A 21,079-nucleotide genomic window follows, 5' to 3' on the forward strand; every position below is an offset into this window, starting at 1 on the left:
AGCAAAAGCACAATATATATATATTTACCATAGTCATTAAGCTTAGCTAGCTTTAATACCATTCATTTGTAATAGTTCTCTTCGTTTGCTCTCAACCTACGAAAGTCTTTTGGTTTAATTCTACCATAAAGGTTACAGACAGACTGATTGATTTGAAAAAGGCAGGTTGATGAGGACCTGCAAAAAAAGTGAGGAGGACCAAATGGATTGAAATAACTCCATTAAATTCAAACAAAGGTAAAGCACTCGGCCATTCAGCCCCTCGAGCCTATTCTGCATTTGATTAGATTATGAATGACCTGTATCTTAATTCCATCTACTAACCTTGGTTCCATAACCATTACAAACCTCACCCAACAAAAATCCAGCAATCTCAGGTTTGAAATTTTCAATAGCTCTTTGGGAGAGACAGACTTCCAGATTTCCACTACCCTTTGTGTGAAAAAGTGCTTCCTGACATCAGCCCTGAACGGCCTGGCTCTAATTTTAAGGTTACGCCTCGTGTTCTGGACTCCCCCACCGGAGGAAATAGTTGCTATCTACCCTACCGCTGGGTGTTATGGAATTCTGTGGTGAAACAATGAGGTGTTTCCAAATCGTACTTAGCAGTCCAGCATCAAGCTTGGTCATTGAGCTCCTAAGAAGCCACAATTAGCCTCAGATTACACTGCCACTTGAGGTTTCCTTCGACCAGTGTTGGTCAATAGTGCCTCGTCACCTCGTTGAAATGTCTCCCTGCACTTTTTATAAACCTTTGAAGTAGGTGACTGCGCTGCCCATAGAAAAGACAATCACCATTCTGTAGCAGCAAAATCCCACAAACAGCAATGACATGAATGACCAGTTCATCTGTTCCGGCTCTTAAGGAGGAATGTTGGCCAAGACACTGGGAGAACTCCCTGCACTTTCTCAAACCATGCCAAGGGCAGTTTCACATCTTACGAGAAGATTGGTACCTGTGACAATTAGGGTTGGGCATATTCCTGGGCCTTCAACTGCCAAGTGTCTCACCCCTCCCAGTCACACACCTGATTTTCCCCATCTCCAATATTTTTGCAAGTTGTAAAGAAAAGTGTTAAAAAAAAAAAGTGATAAAATCCACGCTATTTGAATACCTCGATGATTTTTCTCCCAGGTTTGCTTGCAGCACTGCCCAGGAGATAAACCTTTAATTCCTGGAGACTCCAGGACAGATTAGGTGATAACGGGGCCTGTGCCCACCACTTTCTGAACCCAGAGCCAAGAGTGCTATGAATTGAGCCAAATCAGCATTAAATGGCGCACATAAACCTCTTCTTGATCCCTGAATTCCAGGCAACATTCATAGCAGAAGGTGAAAAGGCAAACTGCCAATGCTGTCGAAAACTGGCCACGAGGAGATGTATAAGGGAAAGCTTTCCTCCTGATTTACCCCCTACCTGGGAGGGAGGCTTTCAGTCAGAAGATTTCCATAGCAGCACAGCCGAGCTCAGGAACTCACTGAGAGGCGAGGCTCAAACCCACGCCCAGCCAATCTGCAAGACTCAACGTTGCTACTCCAACCTATTGTGCTACCACAGCTAGTGTCCTTGATCTACACGTGGTTATAGTGAAAGGTTCACTCTTTTGGAAATGCTGCACACATTAGCAGAGAATGGAAGGAAGGTGGCGCCCGAGGGGCTCGGCCAGCAAGATCCCAGGTTCAATCCTTGGTCTCGACGAAGCCAATTGACCTCAGCCACGATGATGGCGTCATCATTATGACAGGCCTTAGCATCCATATATGTGGGGAGGGGGGTGGGGTAAGTGGAAAGCCAGCAATAAAAAAAAACACCGGCAGAGTTCCGCTTGCCATTGATTAAACCCTGCTGAAAGTGTGCATGTCTGGACATCAGCAGTCATGGGCTCTACTCTGGTGCCCTTCTCCCTCCCCCCCACCATGCACTCTTGAGGCTTACACAAGAATGAAACATCGTAACAGGAGGAAGCCATTCAGCTCCTCGAGCTTTGTGGGGGTGACTATCGCCATCCCTGTCTCAGGATCAAAATTCTGGAACTCCCTTCCTAACAGCACTGTGGGTGTACCTACACCACATGGACTGCAGCGGTTCAAGAGGGCAGCTCACCACCACCTTCTCAAGGGCAATTAGGGATGGGCAACAAAACTGACCTAGCCAGTGACGCCCACATCCTGTGAATGAATTTTTAAAAAAAGTCCCAGATTTCCACTACCCTTTGTGTGAAGAAGTACTTCCCAATTTCTGAGTGGCCGAGCTCCAATTTTAAAGTCAAGGCCTAAACCCCTCATGGCCATGTTGAGTGAAGTCATGAAGGGTTGCTAACATCCCACTGATCCATACACCAACACCTTCAGGGCAAAAGAAATATCAGGGAATAGAACGGATATTAATAAAAGGATAAATGGAATGGGCACCATTATACACAAAAGCTGCATGCAGGCCGAGTAAGGATTCACGCTTGGCCACTGTTCCTGTCCTTAATTAATGGGGGATGCACCAGTGCAGTCAAGAACTGGAAAATATTTTTACATGTGTGAAAAAACACTGACTGCACGCAGAGAGTATCGCACCTGTGTCCCAGCTGTGCCTGTGTTTAAACTGGCTGTAAACCGCTCCCAAAATATTATCATCTCTTTCGTCTAACAAGCACGGAGCAGATAGAAAGGGATCAAGGGATGCAGGAAACAATTCTCTGCTGAAGGCTCTGGCTGGAGTGTCGAGACGTAGGCCTCTGCTGTCCTTTGCTGAGGTAGACATTCCTCATTCCTGAGCTTTCGCAATGAATGTTGGTGAGTTATCCAACCAAGGTGGGGAAGATCACAGCCAAGACCAACTCTGTCCTCACACCACGTATGATACAATCACACACATGCCAGCCCATAGCATTGGATAGTGATCAAGAGCCCTGGCTGATTTTTCTACTCCGATTCAACACCTGAAGATATCACACGACTTGCATTTCTATAGCAGTAAAAACGTCCCAAGGCGTTTACAGGAGTATTAGACAAAATCTGACACCGAACCACATAAAGAGGTATGAGGACAGGTGATTAAAAGCTTTGTCAAAGAGGCCAGTTTTAGGAAGTGACTTAAAGGAGGAGAGGGGCGGAGAGGTTTAGGGAGGGAATCCCAGAGCTTAGGGTCCAAACAGCTGAAGGCATGGCCACCAATACTGGAGCGATTAAAATTGGGGATGCTCAAGAGGCCAGAATTAGATCACCACAGATATCTCAGAGGGTTGTAGGGCTGGAGAAGATTACAGAAATAAGGAGGGGCAAAGCCATAGAGGGATTTGAAAACAAGCATGGGAATTTTAAGATCGAGGCCTTGCTTAACTGGGAGCCAATGTCGGTCAGTGGGCACAGGGGATGACGGGTAAATGGGTATAGGTGTGAGTTACGATACGGGAGCAGCAGAGTTCTGGATGAGCTCAAGTCTACGATGGGTGGAATGTGAGAGACCAGCCATGCGTGTGTTGGAATAGCTGAGTTTAGAGGGAACACAGGCATAGATGAGGGTTTCAGTGCGGATGAGCTGAGGCAGGGGCGGAGTCGGGTGATTCTTTTTTATAAACACCTGATCATTTCTTATTTTCTTCTCTGCTCAATTCACCATTTCCCACTTGAATGAATGCAAACAAAGGAAAGCTGCAAACATTTCAGCCATTGCTCTGTCACAATGCTTTACAAAGGTGCCTCTGTCACTCACTGCCTTTCTTCATAATACCAGTATCAGAAGCTGCAGTTAGCAAAGGCATTGCCCTTCCACTTCTCAGAGGGCAAGGAGGAAATTCAGCTCACTTTTGCAGTTAACTCGTGGTCACCTTCTCTCCTGCTCTCATGAAGGGGGCCATTAATGGCTGGGCACCAGCAATCTGTGGGTACTTCACCCAAGTGTGAGTCTAAACAGTGAGTGTCCGCCCAGCTATTCAGCCATCGCAATCAACGCAGTAGACTACCACTGTCTGCTGGCCGCAAGGCTCCTAAGTGAAATAGTGGGCAGCGGCCTGGGACTAACTGGGAACAAATTTGCAATATGACTCAGGGAGGCCACAGGATGGCTAGCGTCACACTTGTGTGGGGCAGGCAGGAGGGGAGTTAAAGCTGCTCACCTGAGGTTGGGGCGAAGGCATGTCTTCAAGCTAGAGTAGAGGGTGCCTTACGCTACCTCTGGCTGTGCTGTCCCTCACCCTGGGGGAGCCTGAGGCTCAGTGGGGGTGCCTGAAATAGGAAACGTTTCACTCTGTAGCACAGACATCCTTCACCTTGACGAGCACAAAAAGACACCGACACTTAACCAATTAGCAAAGCGAAAACGAGATGCAACAGCCACAAATTGTTATGATGAAGATTATGGTTGGGCAGAGGATTAATTTAATTTGTGCTGTGAGTAGGTCTTAACCTTTATCAACATTTTATTTTGAGGTTAAATCCCAATTATGAGCTCTGTTGGATCACTTCCAAATGATTTAATTAGACAATAATTAATAAGATGATACGCACTTGTGGGCTTTATCAGTGCCACGGCTAAGGGGGCAAAACAAGACCTTGTTTATTCCACATATTTTTATTCCACCATTCTGCCTTTAACGTCTTCACCACATTTCTCCTCTTACCCCACTGAACAAGTAGATTCCTGTTACTCCAGAGCCCCTTTCCTTTGCCCCTTCAACACTTCCCCACCAGTGAACTAAGCATGCACTAAACCCGCCCGATGGTGAATTTGCTGCTCAATATGGAACTGCATCGCACTATATTCAAGAAGGTCCGAGGTAGAGATAGGATTGGGCTCAGTGGAGTCCCGCATGGTCGAACAGCTCCTAAATGCTCCCCCGTCTACGCTCGCGCACAAAATTATGGCCCCTTGGGCGAGGGGCTGGAGGGTGGATATTGCCCATGGAACTGGCACCCAAACTTGAATCTCAAGAGAGAAAGGTGGAAAATGGAAGGACTGGCAGAGGGAACAGTTAGGACTCAAGTATGTCATCTCGACTGACCTTCCAGTGCAGTATTGAGGGGGTGCAGCACTGTGGAAGTGCCATCCTTTCAATGAGGTGTTAAACCAAGGCCTGGAGTACCTGTTCCCATGGTTCTGAGGAATGTTGAAGGACTCATGGTGCTTGTTAACAAAGAGCAAGGAGTTTTCCCTGGCATCCTGGGCCAACATTCCTCCCTCAACAGCTTGTTGGTCTAGGGGGTATGATTCTCGCTTTGGGTGTATCAGTGATTGAAATGCAAGAGGGCCCTGGTTCATCATCTCAGACGAACTCTACTTGGTGCTTTTTGGTCGAGAATCAGGGGACACAGTCTCAGAATAAGGGGTCGGCCATTTTGGACTGAAAGGAGGAGGAATTTCTTCACTCAGAGCGTGATAAATCTTTGGAATTCTCTACCCAGAGGACTGTGGAGGTTCAGTCATTGAGTATGTTCACGACAGAGATCGACAGATTTCTGGATATTGAAGATATCAAGGGATATGGGGATAGTGCAAGAACATGGCGTTGAGGTAAAAGATCAGCTATGATCTAATTGAATAGTGCAGCAGGCTCAAGGGGCCGAATGGCCTACTCCTGCTCCTATTTCCTATGTTCCTATGTTCAACCACCACCACCAAAAAGCCAATTAACTGGACATTCACTCCATTGCTGTTTGCATACAAAATGGCAGCCTCCGTCTTTAACAGCCACTGCACTTCAAAGCAGCTCATTGCGTGTGGCGCAACAGAACTAAGTCATTCTTTCAATCTCTCGGGTTTAATCAATAAAGATTTTACACAGCTTCCCATGCATTGGAGCAGCGCTAGCAAAATCTATCATGGTGAGTATAATTGGGGGAAAAAAACAAGTTTGGAGCGACACAAAGAAAACTACTACGACTGGGAATCTAAAATAAAAACAGAAAATGCTTGAAATACACAGATTTGACAGCACCTAAAGGAGAGAAACTACTTTGCCAAGCTCAACCCCCTCCGATACATACTTTCCAAGTAGCTGTATCATGTCAAATGGGAAGGGCAAAAAAAAACGTAAAATAATGGAACAGGCTTAGTTTCTGAGCTTTCATCAGTGGTTCAATGGAGAAAGGGCCACACAAACGTAATAGCATTTTGCTTTACGAGAACTTAATGGAGAAGTCCAGGGAAGCACGGGAAATTATGGGAAATAAGATCTCATTAAACTTCTTGAAAGCATTTTAAGGACCCATGCTATCTGCAACTAAACCATTTTGATGCAAAATGCCCATGTTGGTTAATGATATCAGAACTCAGAAGAGAGCACACAGCAAATTAAACCCTGGTAAGTGGAACAACAGCAAAAATGGTGATTTAAAAGTGCATTATTACGATTTCAAAAAAGCACTTTCTAAAAGATGAAAGGCTGAAAAACACATCTGTCGCACCACACTTGGAAGCCATTTTGTACAGAGTAAGATCTCACAGAGAGCAACGAGATGAATAACCAGTTAACCTGCTTTTACTGGAGTTGACTGCGGGGGCAATTGTGGCCAAGATGCCAAGAGAAATTCCTCCTATTCCTTAAACAGTGCGATGGAATCTTCAATATTCACCTGAACCACAGGAATATGAAGGGGCTAGATGAAGGAGGGGTAGGAGGGGTGGGAGGGGGCTCGTGTGGAGCATGGACCAACCAGTTGGGCCAAATGGCCTGCTTCTGTGCTATAAATTCAATATCGAAGTCAATAAATTTGTTAAATTATGGGCTATGAAAGCTGCTGGATTGCTTTAAAAACCCATCAGGTTCACTAATATCCTTCAAGAAAGAGAATCTGCCACTTCCTAGCCTGTCTGGCCTACACTGAACTCCTAGTCCTACACTATGCATTTATTCTGAATGCCCTCATGGCAACTTGGGGTGGACAGTAAGTACTGCCATGCCAGCACTTCTACATTCTCCTCTTCTCCCTCCAATTTTCTCATCTGAAGACTCTTGCTGGGATAGTTTCAGGGATACTAATGCATTCTTCACATGTGTGTTAAGACAGTGAATCTTGGCAGATTGGGGCACCACAACCAAACCAGTTCCTGTCCTTATCTAGTATCTACTACTGCCACAGCAGGGGGCCACTGGATAGTGGGAACCTTGGTTTGTTTTCCCACTCCCTAGGCCAGGGGCACTGAGGACAGCAGCAGACCACTATCACCTACCCCCCCACACGTCAAAAGGGGGGGGGGGGGGGGGAAAGGGTGGCACAGTGGAAGGAGCCAGTCCTATAATGAAGTCCCTTGATAACGTATGGAAGTGTACTCAGAGCGCAGAAGAAAGGGAAAGATTTGGCAATCCATTTTCAGTCCTCTAAAAGATTATAATGGCAATGCTACAATGTCGTGGGCCAATGACATGCTTTGGTTATTAATTGATGCCATTTGGGTCCCGAGCTCATAAAATAGTGCAGTCGGCTGCTTGCCTGTCTGATTCCCGAGCGTATTGGCTATTGTAGGGTGAATTAAACTGTGAGGAAAGATACAATTAGAAATCAATCCAAGCGCCCATATTTTAAGCAATTGAAGTCATGCATTTAAATCAATGTGTTTTATTGAGTCAATTATAGAAGAATTAATGAGAGAAAAGCAACCAGTACCTCAGAGTTATGCAAATAATAAGTAGGCTGCACGCAGAACTGCAATATATATAAGGACTGAGTTCTGCTCAGCTTACAGGGGGAATAGGCTCAAAAATTAGAGCGAGGCCATTCCGGAGTGATGTCAGGAAGCATGTCTTCACACAAAGGGTAATGGGAACCTTGGACTCTCTCTCCCTCAAAAAGCTCTTGACCCTGGGGAAGATTTCAAGCTTGAGACTGACAGCTCTTTGTTGGGTAAGGGCAGTAAGCGTTACGGAAACAAGGTGGGAAAGTGGAACTAAGACACAGATCAGTGCCAATGGCGGAACAAGCCTACTCCTGTTCCTAGCATTTCGCACCGTTTAGACTATGAGAGGAGGTTGCAGAAATATTATAGATATAAATAGAGAGATATTTAGAGAGACAGCAAATGAGATAGAAATGCAGGCAGAGACAGAGAGAGGGTGAGCGAGGAGAGTTCCAACATTTTGCATGGAGACTTGTGCTCTCTCAGGTGAGGGATGGAATACGTTCCTCTTCAAACATTCACTCTCACCAACAAGCACTCCCAGGCCAGGTGCAGAATTGCGAACTGTGGAGTGAAGCTCCCTTCAGTCCGCACCAACCTCTCTGATTGAGATTGCCAATTAGGGCCAGTTTTTCTGTTGTGACAGTATCGACCGAAACGTAACTGGCTCGAGATTACCCATGCAGTGAAAGTGTACTTTATACACAGTTTCTCCAAAGCATCAAAATGTTCAGAGTTTCTTCTTTTAATTCCCGGGTCTCCCCATCAAGGATTATTTTGCAAGTTATTAATTTATATAATACAGAGAAACATAGAAAATAGGAGCAGGAGTAGGCCATTCGGCCCTTCGAGCCTGCTCCACCATTCATTATGATCATGGCTGATCAGTCAATTCAGTAACCTGTTCCTGCTTTCGCCCCATACTCTTTGGTCCCTTTAGACTCAAGAGCTATATCTAACTCCTTCTTGAAAACATACAATGTTTTGGCCTCAACTGCTTTCTGTGGTAGCGAATTCCACAGGCTCACCACTCTCTGGGTGAAGAAATTTCTCCTCATCTCAGTCCTGAAAGGTTTACCCCGTATCCCCAGACTATGACCCCTGGTTCTGGACTCCCCCACCATCAGAAACATCCTTCCTGCATCTACCCTGTCAAGTCCTGTTAGAATTTTATAGGTTTCTATGAGATCCCCCCTCACTCTCTGAACTCCAGTGAATATAATCCTAACCGACTCAATCTCTCCTCATACGTCAGACCCACCATCCCAGGAATCAGTCTGGTAAACCTTCGCTGCACTCCCTCTATAGCAAAAACATCCTTCCTCAGATCAGGAGACCAAAACTGCACACAATATTTCAGGTGTGGCCTCACCAAGGCCCTGTGTAATTGCAGCAAGACATCCCTGCTCCTGTACTTGAATCCTCTTGTTATGAAGGCCAACATACCATTTGCCTTTTTTACCGCCTGTTGCACCTGCATGCTTGCCTTCAGCGACTGGTGTACGAGAACACCCAGGTCTCGCTGCACATTCCCCTCTCTCAGTTTATAGCCATTCAGATAATAATCTGCCTTCCTGTTTTTGCTACCAAAGTGGATAACCTCACATTTATCCACATTATACTGCATCTGCCATGCATTAGCCCACTCACTCAACTTGTCCAAAACACCCTGAAGCCTCTCTGCATCCTCCTCACAACTCACCCTCCCACCCAGTTTTGCGTCATCTGCAAATTAGGAGATATTACATTTAGTTCCCTCATCTAAATCATTAATATATATTGTGTATAGCTGGGGTCCTAGCACTGATCCCTGCGGTACCCCACTAGTCACTGCCTGCTATTTGGAAAAAGACCCAGTTATCCCTACTCTTAGTTTCCTGTCCGCCAACCAATTTTCTCTCCATTGCAATACACTACCCCCAATCCCATGCGCTTTAATTTTACACGCTAATCTCTTATGTGGGACTTTGTCGAAAGCCTTCTGAAAGTCCAATTAAACCACATCCACTGGCTCCCCATCATCAACTCTACTAGTCACATCCTCGAAGAATTCTGGTAGATTTGTCAAGCATGATTTCCCTTTCGTAAATCCATGCTGACTCTGCCCGATTCTACCACTGTTCTCCAAATGTTCTGCTATAAAATCTTTGACAATGGACTCTAGAATTTTCCCCCCTACCGACGTCAGGCTGACTGGCCTATAATTCCCTGTTTTCTCTCTACCTCCCTTTTTAAATAGTGGGGTTACATTAGCTACCCTCCAATCTGTAGGAACTGTTCCAGAGTCGATAGAATCTTGGAAGATAACCACCAACGTATCCACTATTTCTAGGGCCACTTCCTTAAGTACTCTGGGATGCATACCATCAGGCCCTGGGGATTTATCGGCCTTCAATCCCATCAATTTCCCCAACACCATTTCTCTACTAATACTGATTTCTTTCAGTTCCTCTCTCTCACTAAGCCCTGTGTTCCCCAACATTTCTGGTATGATATTTGTGTCCTCCTTTGTGAAGACAGAACCAAAGTATGCATTTAGTTGGTCAGCCATTTCTTTATTCCCCATAATAAATTCCCCTGTTTCTGACTGTAAGGGATCTACATTTGTCTTCATCAATCTTTTTCTCTTCATATACCTATAGAAACTTTTAAAGTTAGTTTTTATGTTCCCTGCAAACTTGCTCTCGTACTCTATTTTCCCCTTCTTAATCAATCCCTTGGTCCTCCTTTGCTGAATTCTAAACTCCTCCCAATCCTCAGGTCTGTTGTTTTTCCTGGCAAATTTATATGCCTCTTCCTTGGATCTAATGCTATCTCTAATTTCCCTTGTAAGCCATGGTTTGGCTATCTTTCCCATTTTACTTTTGCACCAGACAGGGATAAACAATTGTTGCAGTTCATCCATGCACTCTTTAAATGTTTGCCATTGCCTATCCACCGTCATCCCTTTAAGTAACGTTCCCCAATCAGTCATGGCCAACTCGCGCCTCATACCTTCGTAGTTTCCTTTACTAAGATTCAGGACTCTAGTCTCAGAATCAACTACGTCATTCTCCATCTTGATGAGGAATTCTATCATATTATGGTCGCTCGTCCCCAAGGGGTCTTGCACCACTAGATTGTCAATTACTCCTCTCTCATTACACAATACCCAGTCTAGGATGGCCTGTTCTATAGTTGGTTCCTCAACGTATAGGGCCAGAAAACCATCCCTTATACACTCCAAGAATTCCTCCTCTATGGTATTGTGACTAATTTGATTTGCCCAATCTATATGCAGATTGAAGTCACCTATAATTACAGATGTTCCTTTCTCACATGCATCTCTAATTTCCTGTTTAATGCCATTCCCAACATCACCACTACAGTTTGGGGGTCTATATACAACCCCCACTAATGTTTTTTTGCCCCTTAGTGTTTCTTAGCTCAACCCATACAGATTCTACATCGTCAGAGCTAATATCTTTCCTCACTGTTGCGTTAATTTCCTCTTTAACCAGCAATGCAACTCCACCGCCTTTTGCTTTTGTCTGTCTTTCCTAAATACTGAATACCCCTGGATATTTATTTCCCATCCCTGGTCACCTTGCAGCCATGTCTCCATAATCCTGACTATATCATTCCCGTTTACATCTATTTGCGCGATTAATTCATCCACTTTATTGTGAATGCTCCACGCGTTAAGGCACAAAGTCTTAAGGCTTGTCTTTTTATCATTACTTGTCCCCTTCCCACTATTTTTCACTGTGGCCCTGTTTGATTCTGGCCCTTGATTTCTCTGCCTATCACTTTTCTTATTCCCCTTACTGTCTTTTGTTCTTGTCTTTGATCCCCCCCTCCTCTAACTCCTTGCAAAGGCTCCCATCCCCCTGCCATTTTAGTTTAAACCCTCCCCAACCACCCTCGCAAATACTCCCCCTAGGACATCAGTCCCGGTCCTGCCCAGGTGTAACCTGTCCAGTTTGTACTGGTCCCACCTCCCCCAGAACCGGTCCCAATGTCCCAGGAATCTAAAACCCTCCCCCTCACACCATCTCTTCAGTCACGTATTCATCCGATATATCCTGCTATTTCTACTCTGACTAGCACGTGGCACTGGTAGTAATCCTGAGATCACTACCTTTGAGGCCCTACTTTTCAACTTACTTCCATGCTCCCTATATTCTGCTTTTAGGACCTCATCCTTTTTTTAAAAACCTACGTCATTTGTACCAATGTGTACCACGACCACCGGCTGTTCACCTTCCCCCTTCAGAATGTCCTGTAACCGTTCTGAGACATCCTTGACCCTAGCACCAGGGAGGCAACATACCATCCTGGAGTCTCTTTTGTGGCCACAGAAACAGCTATCTATTCCCCTTACAATTGAATCCCCTGTAACTATTGCATTCCCACACTTTTTACTCCTCACCTGTGGAGCAGAGCCAACCATGGTGCAACGAATTGGGCTGTTGCTGCTTTCCCCTGAGAGGTCATTGCCACACCAGTATCCAAAGCAGTATACCTGTTTTGCAGGGGAACAGCCACAGGAGATTCCTGAACTGCCTGCCTAGTCCTCTTGCTCTGCCTGGTGGTCACCCATTCCCCTCCTGCCTGTGGGGTCTGAGCCTGCGGTGTGACCAACTCTCTGTACCTGCTATCCACGATACTCTCCGCCTCGTGGAAGCTCCACAGTGTCCCCAGCTGCCGTTCCAGCTCCAAAACCCAGGCTTCCAGGAGCTGCAGCTGGATACATTTCCTGCACACATGCTGGTCCCGGGCACTGGAAATGTTCCCGGCTTCCGACATGGAGCACGAGGAGCACACCACGGCTTTGAGCTCTCCTGCCATGACTTAACCCTTTAAATTAAATTAAACGTTTTGGAAGATCGTAATGTCCAATAACATCAGTTACTCTAGGGCCCTTCTTCCCTGGTCCTCTTTACTATAGAACTCCCTAAAAAAAAACACTACTTACTATATTTGAAATAAACTTTAATCTTTTAAACTTTTCTTACTGAGATACTTACCCAGCTATTTAGAGCTATTCCCTAACAGCAGTGACTCACCAACCAATCACCTTGCAGCTCTCCTGTACCATCACTGTTGGCTTTTTTTTTCCCAAAACTCCGGCGCGTTGCTGCTGCACTTTTAAACTCTGCCGGTCTCACTCAGTCTCGCTCCTTCCCGCTGCACTTTTAAACTCTGCTGGTCTTGCTCAGTTTCCCTCCTTCCCGCTGCCGCTGCACTTTTAAACTCTGCCAGTCTCGCTCAGTCTCAAAAACAGAGAGAGCAAGAATTCATTTCCTCTTTAAAATGAATTGTAACAACATTTCGACCAACTCCTACATATGTCCCCTTGCGCCCCAGTTGCTTTTGAGAGAGGTTGGAGGTCCAGCATGACAAAACGTCGCAGCTTAGAGTTGGCAAGGGAGTCAGGCTCAAGCTGAGACCCACAAGTAACGGGCATCCTTTGCTCCGATTTCTGCTGCTAAGGTGCCACCGGTCCTTGTCGGGAGGGCAGGTCGAGCAGAGGTCTGTGTTTTGCACCACTTCTGATGGCAACTCTTAGAACCCACACATAAAAAGGTGAGGCCCTGGACACCAACTGTGGGGCAGAATTTGCCTGCTTTATATTGTTGGATGTCACTAATGATGGCAGTGCCACATGGGTGTCACAGACAGTAACTGAGCAAGGTTTTTAAAAATCACCATTTTTCTGCCTGAAAATTGCTAATTTGGGGCCATTTTCTGAACAAAATGGCCAGGACTCCTTAAATGGGGAATTCACATTGCAAACAGGGGCAGGTGGAAAACAGCAAGAGTTAAAGATTATTTTAAACAGGTTTATGTTCGTGTATGAGAAGCCCAGACAGTAGAGTAGCATGAGCCTGTTATACATTTGTACATATGCATGTTACCCCTGGACGCAGCTATTCCAATGCTCTCCAGACCAGCCTCTCACCTTGCACCCTTTGTAAACTTAAACTCATCCAAAATACCACTTGCCCATGTCCGAACTCGCACCAAGTCCCGTACACCTATCGCTTGCTGACTGACACTGGCTCTCAGTCTGGCAATGCCTCAATTTTAAAATTCTTATCCTTGTTTTCAAATTCCATCAAGGCCTCACCCCCCTTCCTTTCTCCTCCAGCCTTATAATTCTGGCCTCTTGCGTAGTCCCAATTTTCATTACTCCACCATTGGTGGCCGTGCCTTCAGCTGCCTGGGCCCTAAGCATCTCCATATTGCTCTCCTCCTTTAAGATGTTCCTTAAAACCTACTTGTTTAGCCAAGCTTTTGTCACCTGACTGAATATCTTATGTGGCTTGGTGTCAAACTTTGCCTGATAATGCTTGTGATGCTCTTAGAATGTTTTACTGCATTAAATGTGCTATATAAATGCAAGTTGTTGTTGTACTTCACTGATTGAAAGTTCTACCCTAGACTGGCCAGGCCAAGAAGCCTGAGAATAAGGAAACCCACACTCTTTCAGGCAGACTAGACCACAAGCCACAGGGAGGTGGTGTAGTGGTAATGCCACTGGACTAGTAATCCAGAAATCCAAGCTAGCCCGCAAGAGACATGGGTTCAAATCCCACCATGGCAGGTGAAATTTGAATTCAAATTATAAAAGTAGAATTTTTTTTAAAAAGCTAGTCTAATGGTGACCATGAAGCCATTGTTGATTGTTGCAAAAATCCATCTGATTCACCAATGCTCTTTTGGGTAAGAAATCTGCCATCCTTACCTGGTCTGGCATACATGTGACTCCAGACCCACAAGCAATGTGGTTGTCTCTTAAATGGCCTAGTGAGCCACTCAGTTCAAGGGCAATAAATGCTGGCCTAGCCAGTGATGCTGACATCCCATGAATTTAAAAAAAATCAGGGGAAAGTGACCAAACTAATAATGGAAAAAGTTTGGTGGGAGTGGAGGAGGAATGGACAGATTTGGGAAGAAATGTGTGGGATAGTTTCAAATCTGCAGCTATTTATTTGGTGGGAGATGCTTGTTTTCACACTTGTGAACAATAGACGATCTATATAAAAAAACATCTGGTTCTGATGACAGAGTCCCAGCGGCTGGGACATTTCTGAACTATTGCTTACTTCCGGTTCTCAAAGCCATTGGAAAAAAAAAAATTTCAGATTTAAATCTCGCACTACAGCATCTCAACACATTGCAGCATGGAGGAGTTTGTGGATTTATCGATTCCTACACGCAACTCATTGCTTATCTCTGCTGGATGCCCAATGACTAGGAGCGAGGTCTACCACCAGGGTGAATGACACAGAAATTACTACACCAAAAAAGGCCACGTTGGTGGTTATCCTCCACAAAAGCAGCACTCCTAATTCCATGTGCCCATCCTCTTCCCATATCTCTTTATTCCCTTTTCTTTCAGCCACCTCTCTAACTAATTCCTAAAAGTTGACGTGGTATCTACTTCAACCACTAATGCCGATAGCGCAATCCACAGCCTCATAACCCTCTGTTGAAAGAACATTCTCCTGCAATTCTGGTCAGCTTTTGAATAACTCCTAGCAAATGACTACAGATCAGCTGAAGACACAGAATCAGGCCTCTCTGTTCTGGTGGAATGGTGTGTTCTAATAGGACTGGAAGTGTGGGAAATAGGCAGAAATTAATGTGCAACGTGTCACAACAAGTTTTGTGTATGCAACTTGCAACGAGTCCCAAGGGCTGCCAAACGATCACTCACTTGACCTAATAGCACAGTGCTTTATTTTTAAAAGCAATGTTAGCGTTAAATGTGGGGATTAAACTGGAAAGGGAAATCTGATTACTGAAAATGGGAAAATGCTGAAATGAAATGGCATTCATAGGAAATGGTGGAACTAATGGGGAAAACAAGCCCTGATCATGACCTCTCAATGTGTAGGCAGAAGATTGTTTTCTGGACGCTATAATATAGAAGGCCTCCCTTGCAGACTCCTAATTGAATGGACTCAACCATTTACAGTTTGCTTAGTTAGAACTGACCCCACCTTCCAGCACAGCCTAGCTGACATAGTCAATGGGTCCCTCTCCTCAGGTACAGTCCCAATCCTTTTCAAAGCCGCTGTCATCACCGCCCACCCCTGCACCCCACCTCAAAAAAAAAAATGTACCTTTTGATCCTTCTGTCCTTCCAAACCACCACTCCATCTTCAAACTTTCTTTCCTGCCCAAAGTTCTTAACCTTGTTGTCGCCTTCCAAATCCATGCCCATTTTCCCCCACTGCACATTTAAGCCTCTCCAATCAGCCCTCCAACACCAAAACGGCCCAAACCAGTCACAAAAGAAGTCCTCTGTTAACTGAGGCCGTGGTTCATTATCCCTTCTTGTCCTCCTTGGCCTCTCTGCAGCCTTTGACATGGTCGACCACGCCATCTCCCTCCAATGCTTCTCCTCCATTGACCAGCTTGATGGGACTGCCCTTGTTTGGTCCCACTCTTACCTATCCAATGGTAGCAAGAGCAACTCGACCAATTGGTTCTCTGGTCACTCCCACACTATTCCTTCTGGAGTCCCCCAAAAACTTATCTTCAGCCTCCTCCTCTCCATGTTGCCCTATGGCGGCATCATTCGCAGACATGGGGTCAGCTTCCACATGTTCACTGACAACAGCCAGTTCGACCTCATTGCCACCACTCCCTTGAGCCCTCTATTGCCTCTGTGGTGTCAAAGTCTTTGTCTGATATCCAGTCTTGGATGAGTTGCAATTTCCTCCAGTTTAACATTTGGAAGACTGAAGCCATCATCTTCGGTCCCTGCCACAAACTCTGCATCCTTATCATCGATTCCATCCCCCCTCACCTTAAGATCTCATGGCACTTCATCAAAGAGGAGCAGGGAGTTTTTCCTGGAGCCCCAGATAGCACTTTCCCCTCAACCAGGCAGATGATCTGGTTATTACAAAGCATAGAAATGGGCCAATTGGCCCAACAGGTCAAGGCCTATGTTTATGTGCCACACGAGCCTCCTCCCACTTCTCTTCTGTAATGCCATTAACATATCCCTCTATACTTTCCCCCCCCCCCCCCCCCCACATCATGTGCTTATCTAGCTTCCCCCTGAATGCATCTATGCTATTCACCTTAACCACTCCATGTGGTAGCAAGTCCCACATTCTCTGGGTAAAGACGTTTCTCCTGAATTCCCTATTGGATTTATCATTGACTATCTTATATTTATGGCCCTTAGTTTTGGTCTCTCCCACAAGTGGAAACATCTTCTCTACATCAACCCCATCAAACCCTTTCATACTCTTGAAGACCTCCATCAGGTCACCCCTCAGTCGTCACCTTTCGACAGAAAAGGTTATCTTCTGACAGCTGTTTGTAAGATCTAGCTATGCACAAAATAGCTGCCATATTTGCTTGAGCAATAACAGCTCCTGCACTTCAAAAGTAATTCATTGTGTCTCAAGCATTTGGAGACCATTCTGAGGGACCTGATAAGGTGCCGTATAAATGCAAGTCTTTCTTGACCGGTTCCAACTTAAATGGGTCTCAACCAAATCTTTATTGCACGTAGGGTTGCCAAACCAGGATTGCCCTGGAGTTTCCAGGGATGAAAGATTAATCTCCAGGACACTGCTGGGAACAGCCGATTGGATTAACAATCATAGGGGGAAAAAAATCAGATTATTTAAAAAGTATCTGTTCCTGCATTTGCAGCCAACAAAGTAATCACCAACGCATAAAGCTCAAAAGCTTCAAATAAATCAGTTAACAAGACGTCTGAGCTTTCTGATTGGCTAAGGGAAGGCGGGACACTGGGGGATGGGCATATTGGGCAACCAATGGCGGGAGTGTGGGGGTCGGATGTTTGGAGGCAGGAGGTCATATGATAACACCTCCAAGGAATATGTCCCACCAGAGTTGGCAACCCTAATTGAGTGCACAGAACAAAACAACCGAAAAATCAACACAAATGACAATTTTGCTCAAAGAGGCTCCAATAAGAAGCAGAGCAGATATTAGACTGGAGCAGTCAGGGGCTCCTTTATGGAGCTCAGGGCGAGAGTTTCAAGCACATTTCTCAGCTTCACTCTCAATCCAGCCCTTACTACACTTGGTTGAGGAGTGCTGAATGTCCCTCTTCATGATTAGCATAATGTTCATGTCCAGTCAATCTCCTTACCAGCCCCTCCCAAAAATATTGGCACAAGCAGACGCCCTCCCAAGTGTCCGTTCCCATACGGTGTGCAACAGCAGATTGTTCAACCAGTTCCTTGCCGCAGAGTGCAACAATAACTTGCATTTATATAGCACCTTTAATGTAGTAAAATGCCCCAAGGCACTTCACAGCAGGAATTACCAGACAAACTTACATACTGAGCCATGTAAAGGGATATTAGGACAGGTGACCAACAGCGCTGTCCAAGAGCTAAGTTTTAAGGAGTATCTTAAAGGAGGAGAGGGGGTAGAGAGGCGGAGAGGTTTCGGAGGGAATTCTAGAGCTTAGGGCCCTTGGCAGATGAAGGTACAGCCGCTAATGGTGGAGCAATGAAAATCAGGGATGCGCAAGAGGCCAACATTGCAGAAGCACAGGTACTGTGGAGGGTTGTGGAGCTCGAGGAGGTTGCAGAGATAGGGAGGGACGAGGCCATGGAGGGACTTGAAAACAAGGACGAGAATTTTACAATGGTGGTATTGCCAGGCCAGAAGCCAATGTAGGACAATGAGCATTGGAGGCGGTGGTGGGGGGGGGGGGGGGGGGGGGCGGAGGGGGGGTGAAATAGGTGGACGGGACTTGGTGTGAGTTTTGACTCGGGCAGCAGAGTTTTGAATGAGCTCGAGTTTACAGAGAAATGCCTTAATTGGATTTTCCCTCCATGAAGTCATGCAATTTAAAGCAGGTTTGTGGGGGCCCAGTCTGTTGGAGGGGGGGGGAGGAAGAAAGAGGGCGGTATACTCTTGCATGCCCAAGAATCCCAGAGCAAAGCAAAGGTCAGCCGAATCCCTGTGGGCGACAATTCCTGGTAATGCGACCAGAGTTCTGGCTGACACGACTCTTTGCAGCCAAGAAACTCCCACAGGCTGTACATCCCTGGGTGATCCATGTGTGGAGAGAACAGATGTCAATGAAGTGAGCTGAAATGTTACCGAGGTCACCGTTAGCATCTGTGCTGCCAAGCAACAATAAAGCCCAAGCAGGAAAAATATATTGGACTGACCTTACCGGGAGCTGACTCAAATCAAAGTAGTGCCTCCTGTTTACATGCTTGCTGTATTTGTATTGCAGCTTTCTCGACTGAACCCATACTTATGTGCTGAGTGTGGTGTTTATCAAGGTGAGGGAGGCTAGTACTGGGGAATCGAATGCTTTTTGATAATGTCAGCAATAAAGCATCCCCAGGTCAGGTACTGAAATGGCTAGATGCAGCTTAAACCTCTCTTCACATAGCCCCAATCCTGTACTTACCTCCCTTGTGTGCCACTTCCATGTCCCACAACAGCTACCTTGGGGCCTTCTTTCTTGAAACTACCAGCCGCATTGTTTGGATTTCAGGAAACGACTAGGCGTGAGCTGACTCCCAACATTTACACGACCAGGTCCAGCGGAATCACAGGGCCATGAAAAATCAGGTCTGTAATTCCAGCAATGGGTTAAGGGAGGCCGACTGAACAACTTAAATGCAGGGAGCTAGTACACTGACATTTTGCAGTTGGAAATGCTTCATTTTAAATGTGAAAGGAGGACGTCTTCAGAGAACTGGGTCCTGCAGTGGGGTAGGCATTGACCTTTCACCTTTCACCGCTGGGACTTGGGGTTCAAATTTAGTCCAGATTGATGGGATAAAAGAGTCGACTATCTGCTGTTTGAAAGGGCCCTATGTTAAATGAGTGGGGTAGGGGTTGCTCTTCCGAGGCATGCTGTGGGAATCAGAGTTTTCTTCTGTGCCGGTTTGTGCTAAACCTGACCTGGGAGTGCTTGATGCTGACATTGGGCGCCTGAAATGGGAGGCATTTCCCAGCAGGAACATCCCTTGCCTTCAACACATCCATCTGGAGCAAATTCCGACACAGATCCTTGAGGTGAACTATCTGTGCTTAACACTCAGCGTGAACTCATCTGCAAGTAAAACCTGTACCGTTTCTGGTCTCCTTCTTGTGAAAGGTAGACTCAATTAAAAACGATTTCCGGTAACATAACTGTGCAGCCAGTATATTTAACAAGGTTACCTATAAAGAAAGACTTGCATTTCTGTAGCACCTTTCACAGCCTCAGGCCATCCCAATGCACTTTACACCCAATGAAGTGCAGTCACTGTTGTAATGTAGAAAACCTGGCAACCAATTTACACAGCAAGCTCCCACAAACAACAAATGACCAGTTCATGCTTCTGTGATAAATATTGGTCCGGGCATGAGGGAGAATGCCCCTGCTCTTCTTTGAAATAGTGGACATGAGATCTGTGCCACCTGAGGGGGCAAATAGGGCCTCAGTTTAAACGTCCCATTCAAAAGACAGCACCATCCTCAGCACCACATCGAGGAGCATCAGCCTGGATTAGGTACTGAGGTGCCTAGAGTGGAACTTGAACGCACAGCTTTCGACTTCCAAGACAAGCATGCTACCAACTGAGCCACATATGGAATACAGCTACAAAGCATGGAGGAAGCAATAAGCATTAAACAAGGAACAAAAAGGCAACAACTGACAAAACGTTACATGTACTTGGTCAATTTAACAAATGCCACTGGCCAAATTCTCTCTCTCTCAGTTTTACTGCAGCATTTCTAAGACACACAAGGGCAAAGGAAAGCTAGGTATTACTCTGACAGCCCAGCGGTTCCCGTTCAAGCCTTCAGCAGAGCAGCATCTATTCCATTACCGACTAACCTATATTCCATTTGCAACATTTGCGGCAATGTTATATCCCTGACAAATAAATACATTTTCAAAAACAATGAACATGCCTTACTTCAAATCCAGCCAAAAAAATCCCGCAGCAAAGCAACCGAGTTCGAAGCAGAGGCTACTTCAAGAGAAAAGTGAGGTTATCCGAGATTAAGCAGCACTGAGGTAACATTTGGAATCTACCAGGGGCTGAATTAAAACCACTAGTGGAAGCTAATAGTGAAGGGACTCTACTGTAATATCACTGGCGGATGTTTCGCACCTGCCTTCCCGTGGGATGGTAAAAATTAAACGACTAATTAGGAGTTTTCTTTGAAGGGGCCCTGCTACCCCTGGAAAGTTGTCAGTGAGGCGCTCCCCACCCCCACAACCATTTTGAGATCCACAACGAAGGAAGCCGTAACACAACGCCATTCATATCACAGTGCTGTTGCAACTTCGACCCCATGTCACTCATGAAACAAACACGCAATACCAATACGCCATTCGTGGCACCAACATGCCAGGCCAACATCACCGTGACACTGCTCAATTTGTGGTACCGTGCCACTCGTGGCAGTAACGTGACATTTACAGTGCCACAGCACCATTCGCATTCGAAAGCATCACAGTGCCA

At 45.8% G+C, this 21,079-nt stretch overlaps 1 protein-coding gene across 6 annotated transcripts in view; it reads right to left on the bottom strand.

Moving 5' to 3' along the window:
• Positions 1 to 21,079, bottom strand: part of LOC137358534 (RNA-binding motif, single-stranded-interacting protein 2-like) — a 247,677-nt gene that overhangs the window by 221,317 nt on the left and 5,281 nt on the right. Inside the window, exon 1 of one of the 6 annotated variants that reach the window (XM_068024463.1) lies at positions 4,111 to 4,146. The exons of the other annotated variants lie outside the window; for them this stretch is intronic. Within the exon in view, the coding sequence (XP_067880564.1) occupies positions 4,111 to 4,131 (21 nt within the window). The 5' untranslated portion in view covers positions 4,132 to 4,146. Of the gene's footprint in view, positions 1 to 4,110; positions 4,147 to 21,079 lie in introns of those variants that run through there. 6 annotated transcript variants of the gene reach the window in all.

This window comes from Heterodontus francisci, chromosome X (genome assembly GCF_036365525.1).
Source record: "Heterodontus francisci isolate sHetFra1 chromosome X, sHetFra1.hap1, whole genome shotgun sequence".
Lineage (NCBI taxonomy): Eukaryota > Metazoa > Chordata > Chondrichthyes > Heterodontiformes > Heterodontidae > Heterodontus > Heterodontus francisci.